Source organism: Lissotriton vulgaris, chromosome 7, assembly GCF_964263255.1.
Source record: "Lissotriton vulgaris chromosome 7, aLisVul1.2, whole genome shotgun sequence".
NCBI lineage: Eukaryota > Metazoa > Chordata > Amphibia > Caudata > Salamandridae > Lissotriton > Lissotriton vulgaris.
In genome coordinates, this window is record NC_141695.1 from 903728953 (window position 1) to 903750309 (window position 21357).

General features: G+C 44.5%; 1 protein-coding gene across 1 annotated transcript in view; it reads right to left on the reverse strand.

Annotated features, from left to right (window-relative positions):
- The window catches only part of MAML1 (mastermind like transcriptional coactivator 1), a 185427-nt gene that overhangs the window by 143836 nt on the left and 20234 nt on the right, over positions 1-21357 (reverse strand). Inside the window, exon 2 of the mRNA XM_086931342.1 lies at positions 961-2394. Coding sequence (XP_086787468.1) covers positions 961-2394 — 1434 coding nt within the window. The remainder of the gene's footprint in view (positions 1-960; positions 2395-21357) is intronic.

Here is a 21357-nt window from a genome sequence, read left to right on the forward strand (position 1 = left end):
AAGGGAGCTGCTGACCTGCTTGTTGACGTTGGTCTCTAGGCTCAGGCTGTTATTGATAGTGACTCCGAGATTCTTCACTGATTTCACTGGGGTAGGCGAGTCTCCCAACGACTGAGGCCAGAAGTCAGTAGGTAGACTTTTGGGGATTCTTCCTACCAGACAGTGCAGTATTTCAGTTTTGTCACTATTAAATTGTAGAGAGTTCTGGTTTAACCAGAGTGACATTTCTAGCATGCAAGTGTGGAAGGTCTCCAGTGAGTTTGCATGAGCTCCATCAAGAGAGATCATTAGCCGAGTGTCATCTGCGTAAATTATCACGCTGATGCCATGGCTTTTAATGATCCTCATCAGGGGCTGCATATAAATGTTAAAAAGTATGGGGCTGATTGCAGACCCCTGTGGAACCCCATGCAGAACTTTAACGAACTCTGATTGATATGGAGGGATAGCTACTGCCTGCCATCTATCCGTCAGGTAGGAGCGGAACCAGTCAAGCGAGACACCTCTGACTCCAATGTTCTTTAGTCTTTTTATCAGGATGTCGTGGTTCACCGTATCTAATGCGTGGTAGTATAGGGTGGTGGTTCCAAAGACAGTGCAGATTGGTCCAAAATGCTGAACTATATATTGATGGCCAGGAGCAATCAGACGGAGGTGGGTGTGTGTCCAACATGAAGGTTTTGTTTAAGATCAAGATTGTAAAACCTTAACACTGTTATGTAGCCTCTACTTTAAGCCGATCATGCGACAGAGAGGGCCAATGGTGGATGATTAACCTTTAAAGGAGTACTATGTAATTAATAAAAGCTGTGAGGTGGGGAACAAGCTGACAGGAAAATGCCCTTGCTGTGTATCATGCTGGAGCTACAAATGTATTGTTTTATTTAATGAAAATGCAATATAAATGTGAATACATTCATTAGCCACTATGACACAGGATAAACAAAAATGCAATCATACCTGATTGTGTGGCACCAGTGGTCTGCATGTCATTAAAGCTTTCCGTTTCATCAACATAATTTGAGCTTGTTCTTCTGTCATGTGAGACACCTGTGCCTGCTGACGCTGTTGCTGTTGCTGCTGAAGGTAAGCCAACATGGCTGCCTTGTTAGGAGCCTGGGCTGAATTTCCGGGACCACAATCTGCCTTGTAATGGGTGAGGGGTTTAGTATTGCCATAGTCCAGCATTGAGTTTTGTCCAGCTACAGGGTTTGAGTTCAAAGTGTTAGGCTGATGGGGCAGCATGCCAACATGGTTCTGCTGAAGGTAGTTCCCACTGGCCCTGGGGGAGCTCTTGTTTGCCATGTTAGGCATTATGAGTTTCTGGTTATTGAAGTCCTGCTGGTAAACCAAAGGGCTCGAGGGCTTCTCTATGCTGTATGTGACACCAAGTGGGCTCCGAGATGGTCCTGGCTGCTGCCAGTTGGGCACTGCATTGGACTGGTGAATCTGCTGTGCCTGCTGCTGTGCCTGCTGTTGATTTTGCATCAACTGGTCTCTTTTCTGCTTGGCCGCAATCTGTTGAAGCTGATGTGCTGAAGACATCTCTTTGGCAGTTCCAGTTACCTGGCCAGACAGCATCACACTAGGTAATGGCCGCTGAACATTTTGAGTCTGCTTAGGCACCTGCATCAAGGATTGGTTAGCATTTTCAGTCACTACTGGGTTAGATGTCTGAAACATTGCCTGAGAGCCACCAAGAACTGGGGACGCCCTGCTAGCAGGCACAGATCTAGGCCCAGAGGAGGTGGATCTAACTTGTGGGGACCCAATTTGCTCTTGCTCAAAGGCTGATGGAGAAAACTCAGTCTTGATATGAATGTCTTGTGCCAGCGGAGCTTGTGGAGCCAAAGTTGAAGCTTCTGGGTCCTTTTTCCCCCCAAAGTCTTCATTAAATAGATCCTTCATATCCTCATCAGGCACAGACCTGTTAAGCTCATCAATAAGCTCCTTCCACTCCTGTTCATTTAGGTTTAGGTCAGGCATCAAGTTATTCTGTGAAATTGAACTTCCAGTGCCTGAAAGCATGCATGGAAGATCATCTACTGGTTCTTGCTTGAGGTCTTTACTCAGGATGTGGAAAGCATCCTCCATGTCACTACTGCCGTTCAGCTGGAGGTTAGAATCAGTAAGACACTTCTTGTTGATTCCATCCACTCCCACTGAGTGATTACCGTTAAGCTGCAAGCCATCGCCAGTAGGTGGTTTGTTGTCAAGCGAGTGCATAGGGGACACTGGTAGCATACCGTTGGAGGAGCCACCACTGCCACCGAGACCATCTTCAAGGCGTAACTTTTTAGACACGGAAAACAAGTCTCCATACCCATTTGCCTGGTCTCCATTCTGAGGGGAGGAAGTGTTGTCCCGTTTTCTTTTCACAGTCTCATGAAGCTGCTGCAAGACAAAATATAAAACATGGATTAGATCTACTAATACTAATAATTAAACCTCTTAAAAGATACCAGTTTGTAGTTATGCACATACTACTGACTCTGGAAGCTACAGATTGGTGTATAAAAACATGCTCAAACAAACAGAATAACGTATATATGCACTTGCGAGGGCAACCCATTTAGCTTGCAAAGTGTAAATCGTCTTTTACTAGAAATGTAGGTGGTGCTTATGTTCATTCATGAGATAATAGCTTCAAACGACTACACTAAGAGCAAACTTCCTGACAATAAATGTTCTATGACAGCAAAAAACAAAAGCAGAACACAAGGGTTTAGATAACAAAAATGTGACTTTTTACAAGAGCAACATCAAATCAAGGAATGGATTCACACTCTTACCAGTGAGCTACATTCCAAGGTCACATGACAAGCAGAGTGCTGCTGGATTTGTCGTGGCTATCAGATTAGCCAAGGTACCCACAGCAGATAAAAGCCAAGCAAAAGAGTAAGTGAAATTCTGTGAACACAATGTCTTCAATATTAAGCCAAAAATACACACAATGTAGTAAGTGCATCAATCTGTAATATAGGTCTCCCTTTATACTGCTCCATTCACTGAGATGGTGCCCTTTTGAACGCCGACTCACCATTTTTAGGTCTCGGGCCTAGCCTAAACACTGCATACGCAGTGTGGGCGGAGCCCAGAGTCCTGTTCCAGGGGTTTTGAAAATGGCCCTTGGATTCCACAATGCTCGTTCCCTTGTGGAATCCAAGGTCCAATTTCATTGGCTTTTGGGTGCGTGCTGCTTTCAAACAAAACATGCAATAGGCCATAGGCGGGAGCGTAGCTCCGCCTATGGCCTATTGGTGTCCGTTACACGCACCAGAGGCCATAAGTTTTAAATTATCGCGGCTTGACAGCCGAGATAATTCAAAACATATGCTCGCAGTGGTGCGCGCACCACTGTGGGTTTCTTTTTAGGTCTTGTTATCTGCTTGTTTATATAACAAGCAAATAAGAGCACGCTCTTTGAGGCACGGGAGAGCGGAGGCGCAGGGGGCATGGGTAGTGCAGCTCTACCCCCACCTACCCCGGCCGGGCCAACTTGTCTTCTTGCCTTTCTGTGGCATTTATTTATGCACCTGAGGGTCGGACAATTGCTATAGGCCGGCAGGGGCAAACACAACCTGCATATTAGTTCTGGTTTATGATACCCCTTAGAGCGCATAGTAGAACCTTTGAACACGTTTCCACAATAATCTTGCATCATCAACCTCATGTTCACACACGAGTAACTTTACTCTCTTACCGGCCAGCACAAACACCTTGAACGGCTGCACGAGCTTGAAGAGCTCAGACTGGCTGATGGGATGAAAGGCTTAGAGATCTCGCTCTCTGTTGCAGAGTGAGAGAGTGCAGAGTGAGAGAGTGCAGAGTGAGAGAGTGCAGAGTGAGAGAGTGCAGAGTGAGAGAGTGCAGAGTGAGAGAGCAGAGAGTGAGAGAGCAGAGAGTGAGAGAGCAGAGAGTGAGAGAGCAGAGAGTGAGAGAGCAGAGAGTGAGAGAGCAGAGAGTGAGAGAGCAGAGAGTGAGAGAGCAGAGAGTGAGAGAGCAGAGAGTGAGAGAGCAGAGAGTGAGAGAGCAGAGAGTGAGAGAGCGAGTGCAGAGAGAGAGAGAGTGCAGAGTGATGAGTGAGTGCGCAGAGAGAGAGAGAGTGAGTGCGCAGAGAGAGAGAGAGTGAGTGCAGAGAGAGAGAGTGAGTAGAGAGAGAGAGAGAGTGAGTGCAGAGAGAGAGAGAGTGCAGAGTGAGAGTGAGTGCAGAGAGAGTGAGTGGAGAGTGAGAGAGTGAGTGGAGAGTGAGAGAGTGAGTGGAGAGAGAGAGTGAGTGCAGAGAGAGTGAGTGCAGAGAGAGAGAGTGAGTGCAGAGAGAGAGAGTGAGTGCAGAGAGAGAGAGTGAGTGCAGAGAGAGTGAGTGCAGAGAGAGAGAGTGAGTGCAGAGAGAGAGTGAGTGCAGAGAGAGAGTGAGTGCAGAGTGAGAGTGAGTGCAGAGTGAGAGTGAGTGCAGAGAGAGAGAGTGAGTGGAGAGAGAGAGTGAGTGGAGAGAGAGAGTGAGTGGAGAGAGAGAGTGAGTGGAGAGAGAGAGTGAGTGGAGAGAGAGAGTGAGTGCAGAGAGAGAGAGTGAGTGCAGAGAGAGAGAGAGAGTGAGTGCAGAGAGAGAGAGAGTGAGTGCAGAGTGAGAGAGAGTGAGTGCAGAGTGAGAGAGAGTGAGTGCAGAGTGAGAGAGAGTGAGTGCAGAGTGAGAGAGAGTGAGTGCAGAGTGAGAGAGAGTGAGTGCAGAGTGAGAGAGAGTGAGTGCAGAGTGAGAGAGAGTGAGTGCAGAGAGTGAGTGCAGAGAGTGAGTGCAGAGAGAGTGAGTGCAGAGAGAGTGAGTGCAGAGAGAGTGAGTGCAGAGAGAGTGAGTGCAGAGAGAGTGAGTGCAGAGAGAGTGAGTGCAGAGAGAGTGAGTGCAGAGAGTGAGTGCAGAGAGAGTGAGTGCAGAGAGAGTGAGTGCAGAGAGAGTGAGTGCAGAGAGAGTGAGTGCAGAGAGAGTGAGTGCAGAGAGAGTGAGTGCAGAGAGAGTGAGTGCAGAGTGAGTGAGTGCAGAGTGAGTGAGTGCAGAGAGAGTGAGTGCAGAGAGAGTGAGTGCAGAGAGAGTGAGTGCAGAGAGAGTGAGTGCAGAAACCTGATCACGTGGTATTCGGTCACGTTGAATCGCGGAAGTGATAAAGAATGTTGTGAACGCGGGTCGAGTTGTTATCCGAGCCGTGGATGAGCCAACATTAGGTGATAACGTGGGGAGCCGCCAGTTAGCTGGTGAGTAAACAATGCGTGACAACACGCCTTTTCCTGAACTTATAGTTAGATGCCCTACTGAGCTTTCCACGTTCGCGTAGCTACCAGCACTATGCGACTATTTCAATCGCCACAAAGTAGCGTAATGAAACCTATAAGTGCACTTTTGTTTTCCGGTTTTCTGAATTTCATACGCCATCTGGTTTTCAACCAGCTGCCAGTATTTTCAGGGGCACAGACTAAATAATCTCATTTGTTTCCGTCTTATTGGGGATTAACTTTACTTTCACGTTGCTTTTAACCAGACGCTGACGTGAAGATTTCCTCCACCATGGACTCATGGGGATATTTATTTAGGAATAATGAAGTAAGTCATGAGAAAAACTTGAAATGGTTTTATCACCTATTGTAAATCTAAGCGATTATAATATCCTTTCAAGACTAATATCATTGTGTTATATAAAAAAAGAGAGATTATAAATGACCTGTTTTTTCGTCTGTCTGCTTGCTCCCAACAGATCCTAAAAAGAAGGCTTGTCCTTCATTATGTTTGGGATGAAACTGGAAATCTAGCAGAGTGAGTTCCATAATACAAAGGATTACCAAGCTCAGTCCTGAGTCTTCTGATTATATAAGCGTGATTTTACTGTGTAGACACGGGTAGGGATATGTAGTATTACTGGCCCGTACGTTTTTTCTCGAAGGAAAACGGTCTATTTTAAACTTAACCATTTAAAGAAGATCCCAAGCGGGAACGAGTAGCCATGATCTAGTACGACAAAATGTTACTTGTTACTGCAGAGTAACATGAGGGACCGAAAAGATAATCCACTTCCGCCAAAAAGGTTAACAATGATGGGGGTCTACCTATCCTTCTAGCAGAACGGCAAAAGGTTTTAAGTATGTTTTTTTGTAGTAAACACACTTGGTTGGGTTGTGTCACAGGGTGAGTGATTGTTAGTTTACAGTAAATACTGTGGAATAAATTTGAAACGGAGGAAATATTTTAATAATGAATGGCTATAAATTTTGCTTACCGGTTTCTTTACAGATTCCATAAACCTCATAGAACAGAGGTAATGCACAACAGTCTTTTACCAACACAAGGAACACAAGTTGGTAAAAACGCGTCTTATTTGAAGATCCATCCACCGCGAGTAGACACTTTAGGGGGTGTACTGCCGCGCTGGGTGAATTTTTTTGCTGGTCCTGAGGAATGCTGGGTCGAACAAGACTAGATAGCTGAAACATATCGACTGATTTTTAGGACAGGGAGTTCAAATTTGCTTAACTCTTATTTGTCCGTTTACACACACTGATTTTAACTGAGTTCGAATCACCCCTCCATTAAAAGTGTTGGTTGAGGGAGTGATCTATACTCATTTTAATTTGCACTTTTCTGTTTGGTTTGATGTATTCTTACACGTACTAACCACAGGAACCAGATGAAGATAAACGGCTCACTACCCAGTGTGGGTGCCTGAGGGTTCCTTTTTTACTCTTGATAATTTCACTACCTTTTTTCTGACACAGCTAATAAGTTTGCATGGGGCACTGATGGGTGTCAGTGGATGGTCTGTCTCACCGTTTCTCCTTTCGAGCTCTATGTATTTTACAGTTTAAGATACTCTTTAGTTGTTTTTGATTGATTATCCCAAGGGGTGGAAGAGTATTCTATCTTGCCCTTTCTCTCTTGTTGTTTATACATTCATCAAAAGAGTGCCAGAAATAACATACATGAAGATACCACAATCAAACTTTAAACCACCTACCAACCTAACCTCTGGCAAATACTGAAAACCAATGTTTTAAAAGCATTTCCCCAAAAATATCAAAGCTGCCCACAACTGCCATCTCACAAAACCTTCTTGAAAAGCACACCAAAGCAGACTTTGCACTCTGAAGAGGTATCTTACCTCAGATGGTGTCAGGGATATCAAAAACAATTTATATATTTTATGTATGGACATACAATTACAAACGACTAGGTTTAAAATTGATAAACTGTGTTAGACCTGGCATCTTTTGGCATGTATCCCCTGAGATTTTGCTTTCTGCCTCCCGGTTTTCTACTAGTGGGCCTGCAGCACGGATTGTGCCACCCACGTGAGTAGCCCTAAAACAGTAACTCAGACCGGTCATTGCAGAGTCTGCGTGCAGATTGTACCTGCTATGTCAACTTGGCGGGTGCACCCACTTGCCAGGCCCTAAACCCTCCCTTTTCTACAGGTCAGTCACCCTAATGTAGGCCCAAGGTAACTCTGTGGGAAGGGTGCAGTGTATGTGAAAGGTAGGACATGCCCGGTGTGTGTGGCATGTCCTGATCGTGAATTACAGCCCATTTCACTATGGGAAGGCTACCTGTTCCCCATAGGATAGAACACGAAGTTTGTTTATAACATCTTATAAACAAACTGGCCCTGGGAACTAGGTGGGAAAATAAAGTTTAGTACACCTGAACTCAGAATCTAAACATGTATCTATTAGTGAAGTTGATTTTTCGGTCTCACGCGTAGCGGTGCACAGCACAGCACAGCAGTGCTTGCGCAGCAATGCTCGAGACATTTAAGGGAAAAACGGGGAATTGCACACGCTATTGCGTGTTAGTTTCCTTTTCAGCTCCCCTATTGGCCTTCACGTGCGTCTTTCTAAAAGACTGCATGCAATTGGCCCGAGGCGGGAGCATTGCTCCTCCCATGGCCTATTGGTGTCTATTACGTGCTTGGCGCGCGTAATAGACACCAATAGGCCATGGCTCGCAGTGGCCCGGGCGCACCACTCGGGAGCTTCTTTGTTGTTCGAGCGGATGTGAATGCAAACGCTTTCCCTGCCACTTGTTTTTTGGCTTTCGCTTACCTGTTCCCCATTTCTCATCCCATCTGCCACTCTTCTCCCTGCCCATGCATCTTATCCCCTTACCCACTTTGTGTTCACACTTCCTGTCCCCTTCCCCCCACCTGCCCTTGGTCTCTTACAGGCTTTACCTCTTTCTGCCAGTCTCTCCTTTAAATACGTCTTTGCTCTGAACAGTGCCAGTGCCTCTCTCCACAGTCTCCCAATATCTGAACTGGTCTCCTTTCATAGCGCCTACAATCTAGCGGTCTCTGCCCTTCATGCTCTCTGCCCCTCCTCTGCCTGTACCTCTCTGCGCTTGTTTTTTTAATGTTGCCAGTTTAGTGGTAGATTCTGTTTCGATGGCACTCATGCTGAAATACGGGGCTCTTGGATTATTTGCCCTTCATGGAAAACTTAGCAGGACAGTTTTCCGTAACAACAATGACCAGTGCTGGTAACAAACTCTGTCCGGTGTAGAGCAAGGGGCTTGTGGGGCAGTTAGCAGTACGCGTGGTTCAAGAGGTGAAGATATCTTGTGTACTGACTTCATAAGGACTGCCTGCTCTAATCTGAGTTGCTATCCTTCAGTGAGTTTGTACCTGGTGTATGTGAGGGTAACCTTCCAGAACTCGACCAGCATTTGCCCTTTAGTGGATTCAGACATTTCCAAAAGTCAGTTTTCTTCTTATTCGCCTGACATCGTCTGGGCAGCCCCATGGTTCTCAAGAGGCTGATCTTACAGGCACTAGTTTCTACTTGACCTGGGTTGGTCGTTGATCAGCTTCTGGTCTTGTCCAGCTAGTCTCTAACTGGAGACTAAAGTGGGTGCCATGCCAGGAGAATGCGCTGTGGACCTGATTGTGAACACTGACTTGGGAATGTGACCGTGAGGTGGCTGGGTCGGTTCTGCTTCCGAGTCACCCAGGGGCACGTGGACGCACACGTGTTGTCCTTTATCAACTAAATGCAGAAGCATAAAGTTCCAAGGACTTGGCTCGTCCTGACACAGCCCCCAGAGCAGTTATGCTTCTGCTATATGAAAGTCTTTTCTTGGCCCATTGCCCCCTCACAAACTTTATTATTCTGTGGTAAAACCAACACGATTCCTCTTCATCGTTGATAGCTTGCTGCTCACAGCCGTGACTAATGTAAACTGCAGGCCTAAATCCAGGCGAGACCAACAATTTCGCTTTCCGTGCTTTGGAATGGTGGCAATAGGCCCACAAGTTCTTCTCTGCTCTATGGCCACAGGAATGGAATCAGGCATTTGAACCAAGGTAACCTCACGGCAGACTCGGCGCATTGCCAGTCTAGTTGATTCAGCCCACGGCAGAGCTGGGTGATCATTGGCTAGAGGAGCGTCAGCTTTTCGCACTTGTGCGCCCTAGGCCCTTTCTGCCATAAACAGTTCCTCATTTCATCCCTGCACGGTAGTACGAATAAGGCGGTGCAAGCAGCCATCAAGCCACTAACACTTCTGTTGCTTTATGGTAGATGCAGTGCAGTTCATGATCTTTTTTAAGTACTCACACGTACAAAATTGGTTACCGTCCATTTGGGCGCATCCAGAGCTTGCGTGTCTTGATGTGTTATTGTCCATCTTAAGCAGAAAGTAGCTGGTAGGTTTGGGGTGCTTAATGCGGTCTCTAAATGTGAAGCACCACTGCAAGCGAAAACAGGAGCATCCCATGGCATGTCAACTAGATAACTCTGAGAGGAGGGAGAACACTGCCAGCAAGTAGGTAGCAATTATCCATTGCATTCTGGTAGATGCAGTTCAGTGTTTTGAGATTACTCTCCAGTAGGCAAGTGCTTGCCATCAGCGTGTGTGCAGCCAGTACTTGCATTTCTGGGCAAGTTTCTTCAACTCTCGTTGCCAACAGTTCGTTACCTATGAGCAGTTGATAAGACCGTGGACTGCTTGTCATGTGCGGGTCCATCGCCATCTACTTCCTAGCCACTGTGATTACTCTGTACTTGCTGCTCTCAGATGGGCCAAAGTCAAGAGACCTTGGGGATTTGTACTGATGTTCCCTCTGGTGATGCTCTTGCCTTCTTTTAAAGATTAGATCCTTCCCCAAGCACCCTGGGGAGATAACAGTGCCGGAGCAAGGTTGGCTGGATAGTATTTTTCTCTGTGAGACCTGGTTACAAGAATGCTCTAGTCTTAATTTAAATCTAACCATTTCATGAGGGTTCAAGATCCTTCGGTGTGACAGAATAGGAAGAAGTGGTACAGTAGCTATTATTTTCTGGAAGTCCCTTGTTATAGATGTAAATAGAGAATGTACTGGAGTCATGTCTGAAATGCTAGTATGTAGTTTGCGTTTGACATCTACCTTTCTTTCCCTGATATTGGTTTATTTTCCTCCTAGCTTTGAGTAGAAGTTTGTAGGATTATGCTGCTTGATTTCCCTTAATCATTCTATTCAAGTCGGAGTTGGAAGAACTTTGTCTGAGACAGAAAGTTTGTACAGAAAGCATGTGCGTACTTTTGATCTGTGCTCTTTTAGGTCAGTATGTTGAAAGGAATCGAAACGCCGTCAACCACTTGAATAGTTGCACACAGTCAAATCAATGTATTCTACCAGTGTGTTAACTATCAGGGATAGCTTGTTTCTGTATTAACATTGACCTAAGCTCCCCTCCACTTGACGCCTGACCAACTTTTTGTTTGCCCTAAAACAAACCGTTTCTCTGTATGTTTTCTTTAGAAAATCAGATGCAGGAATGTGTCCCACTGTATTGTTTGTTTGTTCCTTTGATCATTTATCACGTTTATTTAACTAATTCAATTGTGTCCGGCTGGACACCAATGAATATAGGACTCATTGAAGGCTACATTTTATTTGTTTTACCTTATATCCTTTTCTAAGGACCACTGTTGTTATTGAAACTGCTACCCAAGATCCTTAGCTAACTACGGGTTCCCCTTGTATTTTTTTTAACCCCCCCTTTTAGGTCACAGCATACTTTGCTAAAGACATCTTGGAGGCATTCAGGGACTTTCCCTAGGAATGCGTTTTGCCCCTTGTTTACTATTTGGATTTGTGGCTTGTAACTCACATTTTCTGACTATTTGCTGCCTCAATTTATTTTAGGCTGTCCACTTCAGTTTTTCCCTCCCAAGGAGCAAAGCCTTTTCACCTCTCCTTGTATTCTCCCACAATTTCTCCTTTCAGTAAACAGTTCTGTAAACTTTGTTCCTATCGTGTCACATTTGTTGTGCATTCAAAGACAGCGGTGAAATGTTATGGTACATCTCCTGAGGGAGCTTGGTGTTTACTTTTCTTTCCCTGACTTCAAAGTGAGAGGATTTGTAACTATCTTGCTGGATACTTGGGAGTAAGAAAGGTTTTTTCTTTTTCCTTCCACACAACATTTAAATGGACTGTGTGTATTTCAGAATTAGGAGAGCACAAATGGAAGCACTTTTTTTGATAATTCTGAAGTGTGTTGGAAACCAATACTTTATGATCAAATCAATACACTAGATGCAATTTCCACATATCGTTTGGGCACTATATAGTTTAATTAGTAAAAGTGTCCGTGCAAAAGTAAGTCTTTTCAATTGAAAATGTGCGGTCTTTAATTGCAGTGTCCTACCACACCAAGACTAAGCCACTGAATGCCTCTGCACTGTACTCTGCACCACTCCACTTTACACCACTCTATGCCACTGCACTCTGCACCAAAACACTGCCACTCTAATCTACTCTATGCCACTCTACTCTACCCTGTCCCACTCAGTCATTTCACTTCACCCCCCAACGCCAAGCTGCACTCTATGCAACGCTAACGCACTGCACGCCACTCACTTCACTCTTGTCTACACTACTCCACTTTATTCTACACTATTTAACTCTAAACTGACAAAATCTGCTTTGTGCCACTGAACTCTACGCTGAATTACTGCACTCTACTATGCGCCACTAATCTGTTGCTGCAGTCTACACCTCTCTGCACCACTGAACACTGCATTCTTTGCTAATGCACTCTGCAGCACTGTAGCCTACACTGCACTCTACTTAGCAACACTAATCTACGCCACTGTATTGTACGCCGCTGCGCTCTACACCACAATACTCTGCAACATTCAACACCAGTCCACTCTACACCTCTCAACTGTATGCCACTCTGCGCGACCTGCAATGCCTCATAATAGTTGCCTGTAGAGTTGGGGAGGGGGGCAATGTCTCAGCAGATGGATGAAAGCATGCAATCCAATTCAAGAAGTATTTAGAAAAAGTCTGATGGGATACCCTAAGAAGGTAATGAAGAATGTTTAATATTAGAATAGGCAAAAAGAACTAGTCAATTAGCCCAGCGATGTATTAACAATTCTTAATAAATTCTAACCATCCTTCTAAATTGCTGAACGGTTTCTCCAGCTAAAACCCTTTTAAGATAATTCTCTATGATCTGTGGCATGTGCAGCTCTCCATGAGCTGCCTCGGAGTCCTGTATTAAGACATCTTAGTCTCAGTTATGTCGGAGTTTCCAGACTACTACTGTTATCCCATCAATATCTTTAAAGAAATGTTCCTCTTGTTGAAGCTCAGGGATATTTTTCCTCCTTGTAAATAGAGGCTCACTAAAAGCTATTTCGGTACTCTGCGCATTTAAGATCACTTGTTATTATTACTACTCTCAACTGTACTGGTTTTATCACCGTAAACTGGATAATAATCGGAGTGAGTCCTGGGAGATTAAGTGATTTGCCCACAATCACAGGATAGTCAGCAAATGCTGTAAATCAATCTGATTCTCAGGTCCTAAGTCGACAGCTCTGGGAGTGTGGCCTATATTAATTACTAACTTATCAGAAGATGAGGGCTTACCTCTATTTTATATAATATAGAGATGGCAACCTGGCCATTGCTTAGCCCTTTGTTGGAATCTCTGTCATTCTGCTTTATTACATCCTAAATGCACACCAGATTCCATGTGTCACTTCCATCCCTTTCTCTGGCTCAGGGAGCAGGCACAGATTCATTACATTTAATTGGTGTCCATTCGCTTGCGCCTTAATTAAAGTGCTATTTAATTAAAGTGCAATTTTTTTTACATGGGTTGCTGCTTTCCGCTCACCCACCACCTTCCATGTTGCTGTTCGCTTCGCCCCACCTCTCCGGTCTGGCTTATTTTGCTTTCATTGGGATTGTTACACAACACCGAATTCCACAACTAACAATTGCAATCAAACCCACATACATCAACTCCATACCAAACTGCATAAAAAAGCACATTGCCATTTACGACAATAGCTCTAACTCTCACAAATGCAAGACCTATTGCATTGCAAATGCTTGTTACATTCTTTGTTTGAAAATACCACTTTTAGAAAGTAGGTATTTTCTTGCTCAATCATCCTGTGTGCCTCTATTGGAATGTGGATTGCCTGTCTGGGTTTTGGATGACAGAAGGCTGGGGAGCAGGAGTGTCTCCAGATAGTCTAGGTAGGGTCAGTAAAGGGCTGAATACACTTGGGCTGCAATGGGGGAAGGGGTTTGGAGATTTCCTTGCACCTTAAAGGGCCTGGTCTGCCTCTGACCATGCCGTCTCCACCTCCTGCCAGGAAATCACACCAGAGAAGGCAGAACGGGTTCTGGCTGGGCACAGAGACTCCTCAACTTTAGAACTCTTCAAGAAGACTGCCAAGAAGAAGAGCTGGAGAAGCTATGAGGAGGGACTAGCACTTCTCTGTGTGCTTCCCTGTGTTGGCCTGCAGTGGCTGCTTCAGTCTTGGGCAGTGAAAGGACTGGACTGAACTGTTGCAATTAACTTGTCTGAGTTTCTCCAGGGCTTGAGGTAGAGCTTGCCGCCGCCCCCCCCCCTCCCCCAAATTCAAGTAGTCTCAGGAACAGCATAGACTTCAAGCTCTTCTGCCCTCAGCACTGGGGACTGTGTGTTTTGTGCTGCAACAGAAGAAAAGCAACTAGAGGATGTTTACGGCGCTGCTGCCGACTCAGTGTCCTGAAGGCACCGCCAAGGGCACCACCGCACCGTGACCCTGGTCTCACCGAAGATGCCTGCTGGCGCCGCCACCGAGCCGCTGCTCGCACTGCCACCTGTGGGCACCACACTCCCCACCGCTTCACGGCGACGCCGTGGCACCGCAGAGGCCACTGCCGCACCACGACCCTGGTCTCACCGACAACACCTGTTGACGCCGCCACCAAGCAGTTGCTCGCACCGCGACCTGTGGGCACTGCACTCTACTCCGCCTTACTTCACAACAATGCCCTGGTATCCCAGACGACGCAGCCCACGCCGAAATTGACATTGCTGCTTGCACCGTGGTTCGAGGGTACCGCTCTTATAGTTACATGACACATGGCCCTCATCCCGCACCGCAGCCTTGGCCTACCGACGCCGGCACCATCGACTCCAGTTCGTCAGCCGACAACCCTTCAGCACCGATGACAACGCAGCTTGAATCGTGACCTTCCAGCACCGTGACGACCACCGCCTTCATCTTGGACCTCAACGCTGGTCTCACCAACGACGCCATCCGATGCTGCCACCGAGCCGATGCTCGCACTGCGACTTGAGGGCACTGCACGCCGCACTTCGCACCGCAGCACACAACACCTGTAGACGACTGCTCTCCTGACTCCATCAGAGAGAAGATCGACCTGCAACGTGTGTGACTTAGAGGGTCCCGACGACTCCTGCACCGACCTCCGGAACAGACGCCTGCGGACGCCGTGTTTTCGGAAGCGCAACGAGAGGTCATTGATGTCTTGCATTTCCAAAAGGTACTGTTTGCACGTCTTCCCGCCACCCTAGCTGGCCCGCGACACCGCGGTCAGCCAGAACGGTTTGATCACGATGCCATGATAGCCCCGGACGGAGCTAACAACATCAAGGAACTATTTTTAAAGCATATTTTGATAAGTGAAGATTTTGAAGTACTGTATTGTGGATTTTTATTGTTTTTGGTCTTTTCTTAAGTATATAAAAATATTGGATATTTTTCGTAACTGGTGTGGTGTCCTTTTGTAGTGCTTACACAGTATTAATTTTGGTTATGTGCAAATGCTTTACACACTACCTCTGAGATAAGCTACCAAGGGGTGAGCAGGGATTATTTTAGGAGTGTAACTCCCTTATCCTGACTAGGAAGAAGGGTCCCTAGTTGGACAAAGGTGCAAACCCTTGCCAAATAGAGACCCCCATTGCTAACAAAGTGTAAGTAAAACAAATCTTAGCGGTGTTCACAGTCTTCTGGATAAACTAGTCGAGGTGGACCGTAGTCCCGCTCACGTCAAAAAAGGCTTCAAATAGTTGGGACAAACACAACTCTAGGTACACAAAGGAGTGCAACAGATGTAAGCTGCAGGGACCTCTAGAACAATTCAAATCTGATGTGTTACACAGTCAAAAACTCACTGTTGGGCAGGGATACATTATATAAAATGGTGTTTGTGGTAAAGGGTGGATGGTGGGGTGTTTGGTGTAGACATAATAAATATACATAAACATCCCATTCTGTCTGCCACATACTACCTTTACGCATCACAGGCAGAAAGGATAGTCAATGTATTGTTCTAAGATTAAAAGATTGTGTGTCTATCATTATCAAAATATCAGGGTGCACGATAGAAAGATGGGTCTTGGAGATTCACACAAATATTTGAGCTTCCCAGATAGTGGCAGTCAACAAATAGGCATTGACCCCCTACCCGGATGAGTCTCTTCCAAAAACTGAACGGCACGCCATGGAGAATAAGAGGACCTGTGATGATCCATGGTAGCAATAACCTACACAAACAGCCAGAACCCACATGGATGGTGATGCAATTCATCCAGAGCTGCCACACATGATGCAAAAGAAAGGTATTATAATGAGATAACTCCTTCAATGGAACAAGTTTATCCTGAAGAAGCTTAGTCTGTGCAGGGATTCCTTGGTTGAAATACCATGGAAAGTAGGTGATATCTGGGGCACAAAAGAGCTGAAGAGTATCTTAGAGAGGAGAATACGTATGTTAGGCATTTAAATACACACAAATGAGACATCATGCGCTATTATAAAACAATGTAATATATTCAGGAACATTCCACCCTAGAAAATAGAGGGCGGATGGATCCTTTACAACAGAAGATGTCCTGAACTTAAAACCATTAGCCAGAATTATTGATTGATTGTAAGTCAGTAAAAACGAAATTGGTAAGGGAAGTTGGTGTGCAGGCTGGAAGACTGCAAAGTGGTATTGAAGAAAAGTGACCAAAAGAGCAAGTTTCAAACTAGTGCAGCTCGCATTATTGCATCAAACTAACTATATTCGGACCCAACAAAAGTTTTAGACTCATACAGTCTGACCTATGTCTGAGAGGCTGGGACTTGAGGGGGAACTATTTTCACAGTGGGAGTGTCTAGTGATGTGGGAGTTCTGGTGCAAGTTGGAAGACTGCCTTCTGGCAATGCTAAAACCTTGCATTGAACAGGTTGTTAAAACTATGCTACTGCGGATCAGGGATGACCATCCACCACTGACATACAGCAAACCGGTTTGCGATACTAGCCTAGGGGTGGCCAAGCAAGGTATCACAAGGTTATGGGCAAAAAGATTTTCTCCCAAATTCCGAGACTGGTGTATGGCTGCTGAACGGGTCTACATAAGAGTAGTGAATGCCCATGCACATTTACAAAAATGTGGGGCTAACGGATTGAATTCCAGAATCTTTCATGAGGTAATGAAAATCCTCGAGGAACAAGAGGCAGCTGATGTCCAGAGATTGCTTAAGGTCTCTAGCTATATGCTTTTCCATGTTTGCCAACCCCACAGATGCAGAAGTGTCAAATTATAATATTGATTACAACATTATGCTGGTCATATTGATCTGATCCATTATTCTGACTAGCTCCATGGTAATATGCTCAACATCCAATTGAGTTACTGATAATATCATTAAAAGTGGAAAACAAAAAAGTTTCTGAAAAAAGGTATAAATTGATATCTACTGTGTTAATTTTTTCTTTGCCTACATAGTTTACATATTGCATGCAAACTACAGCCAGACTTACTACAAGCAGGGAAACCAAGACCGTGGGACACCGACACAGGTGTCACAACGTGTATCGCTTTAAATTCAGAAAAGAATGCAACAAAATGGTTCTCCTCCATTGGAAAGGGAGGGTGCTTCACATTCAAGTAGTGGAATTTGCTAGAGTTTACAAAAAATCCAGCAGGGAGAAGACCCTAGTGCAATACATGTTGTATACCAATAAGCGTTGACCAAGCCTTCAGGTTTGGATTTTGTAAAGGGTATGCACTGATGACACAACATCCATGCCTTAGATCACACAAATGTCCAGAGAGCAATACAGACGTACATACTAATGCAGCACACACAAACACACCTGCAGGACAATCAAGCACACAGACCACTGCACTGACACTAGCTAAAAGGCCCACGACACTCAAACACAGCTACTCATGGGAGATGTAGTTCCTGTAAACACAGACCTACAGGTAGTCCAAGAAGGCACATGTAAACATACAAAATCCTATAAAACACACATGAAGCTGGTATAACAAAATGTGTACATAGGACAGCCAGGGTTCAAGGCGGATGGACCAATGGATGCAGGCTTTCTGTATACTTTGCCCTAATGTGCAGCACATAAAAAGATGTACAAAACCATGGAGAATAAATGCCCACTGAATCCTTGATCTGTCTGAAATGTTAACATATGTCAGTCTCCATGCCCATACAGTAGACAAAATATAGAAGAAAGAAAATAGTAGTACTACACTAAAAAAATCCGTCCATGCCATGACGGTGAAAAAAGTAGTAAGTAACAGATCTGAGAAGGCACCAAGGATCATGGAATGATGGAACACATTTGTTTACTACTTCTCAAACTAGATGGCAAATTGCAGAACAGTATTTACAAGACTGGATATGAACACTGGAATTCTTCACCATAAAACATGTGATGAATGTAGATTACAGCCTTCCAGCAAGAGTGGTATTAAAATTATTGGGAACAATGTCTAATGAAGAAAAGGAACAGTGTTAAAAAAGCAAGGGGAAACTTCAGATTATGGTATGAAATAGGCAGTCAGGCAATGGGCAAGCTAAACTGGACCTACACACTATCAGCAGTCCCATATTAAATGCAAAGAGTAAGCCCAAGGCAGATTTGGCTTTTAATCTTGTACAATAAATTAATGGCTAGAAAATAGGGTCACACGTAGATGAATGGGCCAATGGATGCTTAACCGGTGCTGGTTACATTCAGGCTTAAGGCCCAATTAAAATTAAACCCATTGCGGAGGAAATCACTTTTAAAGTAGAGATTGAACTTGAATATAATTTCAACTAGATTACTTAAATCTCTAGATTCCAGCTAAAACGACAACTTTTTGTGCTACTGAAATTCAGTACCTGCATCTCAGAGTGTGATATCTCAAGATTACGTTAGCCAGACTGATCCATACAACAAAACAGCATGCATCCTGTGCTTTCATTTTATATATTTTTTCTGCTAATTAATGAAATGAAGCGAACCGATATTTCTGGAAGATAGTGATTCATTAATCAAAGGCTAGAAACATTATTTCATATGCATATGGATACTAACGCCAATCCTATTTGCACACTGCACTTTGTATACAAATGCTTACATTATATTCATGCAAAAAGTATATTGGATACTTGCAATATGGACAATTTCATTTAATTTGATTTGTTTTCCCACTTACAAAGGAAAACGTATTCAGCAGCATAATCAATTGTTCAAGTTTTAGAGCCATGAAAAGCATAATTTAGCGTGTATTTATTTACAATCACATCAGACAATCCGTTGCCTGTAATACATCTTCGTAAAGAGAACACCAGGGATTAAAGACTTGTTACCATGGTTTGGCAAGTCCACAAATATTCAACCAATAGGAGAGACCTTGATTTCTAAAGGTGTCAAATCACTGAAAACTAGCAGATGCCCTATTTCTCTCTATGAAGCAGTCCTAAAGTCTGTAATCACTTGCCATGTCACCTTTCAGTTTACGTTCACTATGCTTTGACAAACGAAAGCAGCAAACCACATCAAAAGAAATGGTACCTGAACAATTCAGAGTGCTCTAATTGAGCTGGGGTAGTTGCAAAGTGCTGGTTCTTGAAACACCATTAAACAAGCATTGACATAGCCAATAGGTCTCGCCTTTGGAACCTTATAAATGTATAGCCATGCAACACATTATACTGGGTGCTGTGCTGCCAGGGATTGAAGAGCTATAAAACTACTATACACCGGGTTATGTAGTGTGATTTAGGAATACAAGTTTGCCTCAGGAAACATTCATGGACACACTACAAGGCTTTTTAACACACAGACAGACAAGTGTCTCGATGAAAATCAACAGCACTATAGCATTCTGTGTGTAACTGCATCACTAGAATATTGAACAGCCTATGAAAAAAAAGTAGTGACGTACTTTCCAATGGCAGAGACGCCGCGCTCCTTCTCCCACAAGCCTCTATTCACCAGGCACCCTTCTCCAGAGTTGTCCATTGAAAACACTACTTGACCCATATGTTTACCAGCAAGCCCCTGGCCTTGCACTCTGTCCAAGTCTAATGGGTATAGGACCACTGGACATTGCAACAACAACAAAATGCTCCCATTTGTCAGGTAGAGTGGAAATAATGAATAAACAGAGGCGGCGTTGGAATCACTTAATATATGTGCACCTATAATGAATAAACAGAGGCGGCGTTGGAATCACTTAATATATGTGCACCTAAAAAACATTTAACCTGACCTTGTGTAATGTAACTGGCGCGTTTGTAAAGCGCTTCAATACCTTTGGGTCAGTCGAGTTTGCCCTCTATATAAATACCCCCCAAAATGTATCTGACATTACGTAATGCAACTAGTGCTCATGTAAAGCGCTCAAACACCTCTGGGTCGCTCAAGTTCACATTATATATCAAAAAATGCCTCATAGTCCCCGGTGAGCTGCCGTGAACGTGCTTTCAAATTAGAGCTCTGAGAAGGGGAGGACAACAGGAAGAGGCAGCGGAGCCGGCATCAGCGTCATGGGAGGAGGTGGGAGGTGTGAATGCTGCTCCCATTTGTCAGCTAGAGGGGAAAAAAATTCATAAACAGGGGTGACGTCAGCCTCACTTAACCCGTTCGCTGCTTCTGTCAGCCAAGGGCCGTCGCAAGCACTACCTCTGTAGTGCTGCACACGTCCGTTGGCCGAGGCGGCCCTGCCCTATTAATAGAACGCTCCGCACCGGTGCGGAATGTTCGAAGCCGCAAACGGGTTAATCTGCGCACACCCAAAAACAAAAACAAAATAACCTGACCATGTGCAATCAATGTATGGTCAATATAATTGTGCAATGTAATTTGCGCTTTTGTTAAGCGTATCAATATATTTGAGTCAGTCAAGTTGGGACTCTTTAAAAATGCCCCCAAAATGAATCCGACTGTGTTATGTAGCAAGCGTTCATGTAAAGCGCTTCAACACATTCAGGTCACTCGAGTTCACATGATCTAAACAAGCGTCAGAGAACATGCAATGGGAGTTGCTTAAGCCTTACCCTTAACTGCGCTGCAAGGTTGGGTTGTTGAAGGTCTGGTGACCGTGGCTCGCTAAAGCAACAAGCAGCAAACTCTCCTTCCCCGGGTCGTGCTCCTGGTCTCCACCGAGGATGATGTGGTTGGCTGGTCTTGCCACTGTACATCCTTTTGGGCCCCTCGCTTGCGCCCTCTTCCTCTGCCCCAACCTCTGTCTAAACAAGCATTGGAAATGCAATAGGTCTCGCATTAGGAAAGTTTGAGCTATTGGTCTTATAAATGACATTTTTTTAATTTATGTGTTGTTTTTTAAAATAGCTAAATTAATAGCTTTGTCATTTACAATGCCAATAGTTCTAACTTCCGCAAATGTGACACCTATAGCATTTGTAATGCAACACGTTTTGTATTTACATGACTTAGATGTATTGATATAACAAATAACAATGGCTTTTAATTTTTTTAAATAATTAATACTTAAATAATGTATTTAATTTGTAATGTCAGTAGCTTAAACTTTTGTAAATCACTTTTGTGAAGATTATGTTCAGTGTTTTTATTGTGTCGAAAATCCAAGAACAGAAGTGAAATATTGACATCTTTTTGTGATTTATAATAAAGCTTGAAAACAGCTTGAAACATTGAAAGAACATATTTGAACCAGTGATGCTGTGGTTGCGCTGAGTGACGCTGTGGTTGCGCTGAGTGACGCTGTGGTTGCGCTGAGTGATGCTGTGGTTGCGCTGAGTGACGCTGTG